Consider the following 6,000-nt stretch of genomic DNA (forward strand, 5'->3'; position numbering starts at 1 on the left):
GCAGCTGGAGTGCTCCTTTACAAATGTGCATAGTATCACAGCAGTCTTCTGCTGCAATTTTTTCAAGGGCTTCCCATTTCACTTTGAGCACAATCCAGAGTCCTCACCTGGCTTCCCTCTCTTCCTCCCTCACTCTGCTGCTGCGACTGTTCTCCTTGCTGGTCCTTGAATGTGCCAAGCATGTTTCTGCCCCAAGAGCTTTGCACCTGCCATTTCTTTCGCCTACAATACTCTTCCCCCAGCTATCCACTAGCTTACCCTTCACTTCCTTCAAGTCTCTGATCACCTATATAAAATAGCACCCGTCTCCTTCACACTCATCCGTGTAGCTCCGTACCCAGCTTTACTTTCCTTCATAGCATGTATTCCTACTGGATGTGGCACATGGTGTGTGTGCGTGCGTATTCTGTCTTGTCTCCTCCCACTGAAATATTAGCTCCTCTGGCAGAGACCCTGCCTGTCTTATTTATTATTGGATCCCCAGTACCCAGGACGCTGACCTGGAATATGGTAAGTGTTCAAAAATGTTAAAAAGAGGGAATGAATGACACATTCTCCATCCACAGATTACCCACTACTATCTGAACTCCAGCCTCCACCCTGGGTTTGTCTCCGTTTGATAAAGAGCACTGCTGTTCAAGGCTCTGGGAATTCATGGGTAGACTGACAGCCAACGGTGTATGTCATCTGCATATTTGAAGAGTATCACATCTGCCCTGCCTCTACCAGCAAATTGGCTGGGTGTAAACTGTTGAATTTGCACAGAGCAACTTTGGTTTCCACTCCTGAGGACTCCTGGGGCCTGCTGTAACCATCAATAATACCACAGCGGCTGAACCACCAGCTGCCCATGGGCAGCTTCCGGAAGATCCACTGGCAAGCCAAGGTAAAGACCAGACAAGAACCCTGACCAGTACTTTCTGGCTCCCCTTCCAGACCACACACTCTACCCACTCAACTTCCGGGAGCACTTCCAGGTGGTGGCATCATTAACTGATGGTCTTCTGTGCCCATTCCTCCCACTATGCAAATGCTTTACTGCCCTCTGCTCTGGCGACATCTCAGAGACTATTCTCCACTCCATGTCCTAGAGCTCGGCTCTGATACAAGCTGTGGTGTTAGGGAAATTACTTAGCCTCTCTGAGACTCAGTTTCCCCCTGCTTTAAATAAGATACAATAAAACCTACATACAGGGTAGTTATGAGGACTAAGACTAGAAAAGATAATGTACTTGAAGTTCCTAGTACATTTCCTGGTGTAAAATAACTGCTTAATAAATGATGCCCCCCAAAAAGGAAAAAATGATAAGAAAGTGACATAAACCAACCTATAGATAAAAACTGTAGTGGTAATCCGCAGCTCAGAGGCAGAAGGAGTAATGGTTAAGAGCACGGACTTAGAAGTCCCACACACCTAGAGGTGAGGGAGCTAACTGTGAGAACTTGGGCACTTGAATGTCTCTGAGTACCAGTGTATTCATCTGTAAAGGCGAGTCAGTGACTGCCCCATATGGTTACTGTGAGAATTAAATAAGAAAAATAATGGATATAAAGTTCTTTTATCCATACTTAGTCTATAGTACTCATGCAATAAACGTTAACCATTTATATCCGCTGAAACATCAATAGTTTACTTACAAATTACACATTTTAATTAATTTAAAGAAGTGCCTCCAACATACTTGCCAAAGTCTTATTACTCTAGGTGAAGCTGTAAATTTAAAAGTAGAAGACATACATTTCTCTAAAACTATTATATAATCCAAACTGGCCTTATTTCCAAAGAGTCTAAAATAGTAAGTTTTCCTGGTTGAGATAAAACACAATTAGAGATAAAAGAACTACTGGTTTACTTTGTTATCCTTAATGGTGCATGCAAATTGCATTGTAAGTAAGTCCTAAACATTAGGAATGGAGATTGCTATGAACTGTAGATAATTATGTTATTAATCTGCTTTTAAAAAAAATCAAAACAAGAAGTCTTTAAATAGTTTCAGTATCATAGATAACATGCTCTAAGTTTATTCAGAACAATGCTCTCTCTGTTCAAAGACACAAAAACACGGCCAAGCTGGGGAAGTGACAAACACATTAACTGAGCCATTTCACACAACATCAAATCCCAGAACTCATTCCAAGTCTTTTGTCTCATTTGAAGATACATTGAAAACCTTTTCTCTAAGTCGTTAAAAATACTTTCTTGCTTAGAATATTTCTTGCATTATTTTTCAAGTGGCTTTCCCCAGGGAGAAAACCAGTTTGGAAACATAAAAAGTGAACCTCTGCTCTTCTCTGCGGCGGAGTCCCGTATTCTGGGCCCCTGCTCTCTCTTGCAGGCAGTGACCATGGCTGCTGCCAATCCCAGGCTCACATCTACCCCTCCACCATCAGAAAGATATGGAGTCCTACCCCTCGGCTCTGGTTCCAAGAATCCCACACATGAATCACATCAGCACCTTGAACTCCCTTTCGGTTTGCCTCGCCTGCCTATATCCAACTGGAGGTTAATCTAATTATCCTGCATTCTACTGCAGAAAAGGACAGACATGCAGGAACTATCTCCCTTCTACATTATTTCCAGCCTTGGTGGGCCCTCTCACTACCTTCCTGCATCTTTCAGAAAGCTGCCTTGTTTTTGAAGGCTTTTTTGGACACAGATTGGGCTGTTTACACTTCCATCATTTGCTTTTTAGACTTTAACAATCTACCTATCCTATTAGTCACACAGTTACCTCACTCCTTTTTAAGAGGACCTATTATTAAATAATAGTGCTGTATTTTAACCATTCTACTGATGGGATGGCTTTTTTTCTTACAGATGGCTTTGTAATTGTTCAATCCACTGGCCACTTTTCCATCCTGGTCCTGCTAACTCTTTCTGTAGTATCTGATACTCTTGATAATCTCTTAGTGTCCTCCCCACCCCCGGCGCCACAAAACACTGTTTCCTGGGCACCCACCACCCTTCCTGCTCTCTACTACTTTGCTACTCATTCTTGGTCTCTTTATCTGGCTTCTCCTGGAAACTCTGCCTCTTATATTTGGGACTTTCCAGGTTTCTACCCTTAACAGTACTTTTTCATTTTTTCCCCATTTTCTCTGGGCATCCCTATCCACTCCCAAGTATCAGATATTTTTCTATTTGCTAATGATTTTCAAATCTATCCAATTACTCTCCTGAATTCCAAATATGAATTTCAAATTGCCTATATTGCATCCTGACCTGTGGGCCCTATGTGCACTACAGACTCAATCTGTCCAGAATTGAATTTATTTCCCTTTTTACATTTTCATCCCTCCCACAACCCCAGGCCTGACCAGCCTCTCTCTCCGTGGCAATTGGAGTGTTTTTTAAACCATAAATTTGGTGTAATGATTTCTTCTCAGGATTTGGTGTAATGATTTTTTTGCACTTGGTATGTGCCGTCTTGGAGTATTCGGCTTCCAGGGAGGCTACCCCTGCTTACCCTTCAGATCTTGGCTCAAATGTCACTGAAAAGAGGACATCCTGACCACCTGAGCAAAAGTAGTGCTCCCCAGCCCTTCTCCAACCACTCTTTGTTCTCCTCTTTCTTTCTTATTGCATATATCACTATCTGAAATTGTCTTATTTGCTTTCACAGTGCCTGCCTAGGACCTTTCTATAGAACGTAAGCTCCATGAAGACAGGGCTTTGTCTTGTTCCCTGCTGTGTTCCTGGAACCCAGAACACGGCCTGGAACCCAGAACCATCAAATGTGTCGAATGAATGAACTCATCCTTTAAGAAGGAACTGCCCTGCTGTTAAATTAAGGACTGAGCAACACATTTCAATCCAAATAATTCTGTTGGAGTAAGAGGTGTTTTCTTCCGCAGCCCATTTACTCATTCAGTCCATTCATAATCATAGATTATCCGTGAATTACAGGCTGATCTCTGAAAAAAGAATCTTAATGTAGTAAATTAGCCCCACCTGCCACCCTCACCACTGTTCTACATTAAACCTGACATAGTAATAATCACCACCTTCCAGAAACCATTCTCCATGGGAGACATGAGCAGAAGTTGCTGGCCCCAGGGCAAGACCAGATTTGAATCCAGGACACTGAGAGATGGGTACCCGCTGGGCTGGCTGACTCCTCAAGGGATTGCCAAGGGTACAGAGGCTCTGGTCTGGGAACTCATCCTACATCCTACCGTCGGGACCCACAACTTGGTATTTTACACACGTCCTCTCCAATTCGCTCAGCGGGCCTCTGGTGCTGTGGTCCTTTTGCAGACGGGGAAACTGACGCTGGAGAGGCACTAGCTTGTCTAAAGCTTGGGCAGAGACCCCTACAGATAGGGTCCCAGCGCAGGTTTTAAAGCTCAAACTCCATCCACTTGAGCTACTTTAGCTGCCTTGAAGAATCCTTAGTATCTTTTTGGATAACAAAATGTGAGGCCCGGGCTAGAGGACTCAGGAGCAAGCACAAAGGGAAGGAGGCCCCCAAGAGTAGCCCGCGGGGGTCTTCACAGACCCACGCTGCTCCCAGGGGTGACAGTTGGCGGCTGGCAGGTGTGGGACCCAGCACCACACAGGCTTAACGCTGGAGTAGCGGATTCCTGGCCGGGGGTCGGGGGTTGAGGCGGAAGGGGGACACTGAGAACACCGGGTGAAGGGACGTTAAGTATTTGGTCAGATTGCGCGGGGAGGAGCGGAAAGGGGAGGGCTGGGTTTGAGGACGAAAGCGATCCTCGCGGAGAGGGAAGAACAAAGCAGTGGCCGGCCCACGCTCACCCGAATGCACTTCAGGCATTGAACCTAAGAGGAGGGTGCCAAGAAGGAAGGGGTAGGGAGAGCGCGGGGAGCGCACGACTCGGCCCGAAATAATCGGGAGTTTGCATTTACCACTACGCCTCGCCCGCAGTCTGGCGCCTCTTCACTGCTCCCGGCCATGTTTCTCCTGGGGAAAGCGGGAAGGGAAGAAGGCCGCGGGAAGGATCTGGGAGGGGTCGGGGCGGGGGGGGGGTTGGGGACCGGGGTTGGTTCGGGATGGGGTGGGGCCGCCCCGCCCCCAGCCCGCGGGCTGGAAAGCCGCGGCGCGCGGCGGACCGGTGTCTGGCTGGGCTCCAGCGCCTCCGCCACGGCGCCCCCTCCCCGATCTCCTCCCGGAGCTGGTCCACGGGGTGAGGACACCGGGAGCAGTCGCGGAGCAGCGCCTGCTCCACCTGAGCTCAGGCCCCGGGCGCGTCCCTCGCCGCCGCCGCCGCCCGTCTGTGAGCTGGGGACCTCTCCTGGTCCGCGCCCCCATGGGACTCGGGAGAAAGTGGTTGCCCGCGGCTCGATTTTTACCGGAAGAGAAAGTGTTCTCTTGTCCCCGGCCTCCCTAAGTATGTCTTCCCAGCTGTCAGGCTAACAACGTCGTGGCGTCCTTCCTGCTAATTTTTATGCACACTTGATCCCAAGTAAACCCGTGAAGAGAAGTCTGCATTCTAGGACGTTCTCGAGTAGGGAGGGCTGTGCACGAAACGCTCCCGGATGTGGTTTTTAAATCCTCGAGCCGCCAAACCAGGAGTTTGCAAGAGCCATGCTATTGCTTTTACCTTGGAATGTACCGCGATTATAGGATCTGGGCTTTGAAATAGGGCCTCTTCTTAACCGTATTCAGCAAGGGGGGGCGGGGAAAGGAGAGGGTAAGATTTTTACAAGTTATCTGCTTTACTTTTTGTAAGAACAGATGGTTGGATTTCATTGTTTCAGGTTGCAGTTTAAAGCAATTATTCTCTTCAGATTAGAAATCATTTTATGAATCTTTTGTTAATTCCAGCCCGAATCTCAGCCTTCCCCAAGTGCATGTCCCGGGTCTTTGTTTCTCCAAGGCCCTGCTTTCCCTTTATGTATGTATTCATTCCCCTAGTCTCTGCTGTCCCGCCGCATCCTTTGCAGCCCTGCTCTGGGTTTCAGCGCTGGAGCTGAACACAGCTCTCTGACTCGGGCCTCTCCACCTCTCCAAAAGACAGTTTTGTTCATCTTCGGGC

The 6,000-nt window shown here is 47.5% G+C and overlaps 1 protein-coding gene across 3 annotated transcripts in view; it reads right to left on the reverse strand.

Annotated features, from left to right (window-relative positions):
• PRTFDC1 (phosphoribosyl transferase domain containing 1) overlaps window positions 1–4,961 on the reverse strand; it is an 88,362-nt gene extending 83,401 nt beyond the window's left edge. The window contains exon 1 of one of the 3 annotated variants that reach the window (XM_033100513.1): window positions 4,871–4,961. In XM_033100513.1, the coding sequence (XP_032956404.1) occupies window positions 4,871–4,918 (48 nt within the window). In that variant the 5' untranslated portion in view covers window positions 4,919–4,961. Of the gene's footprint in view, window positions 1–1,328; window positions 1,415–4,099; window positions 4,380–4,870 lie in introns of those variants that run through there. The other 2 variants (XM_033100514.1, XM_033100515.1) reach the window with 2 other exon arrangements.
• Between the last annotated feature and the right edge of the window lie 1,039 nt (window positions 4,962–6,000).

This window comes from Rhinolophus ferrumequinum (assembly GCF_004115265.2).
Source record: "Rhinolophus ferrumequinum isolate MPI-CBG mRhiFer1 chromosome 5 unlocalized genomic scaffold, mRhiFer1_v1.p scaffold_110_arrow_ctg1, whole genome shotgun sequence".
Taxonomy (NCBI): Eukaryota; Metazoa; Chordata; class Mammalia; order Chiroptera; family Rhinolophidae; genus Rhinolophus; species Rhinolophus ferrumequinum.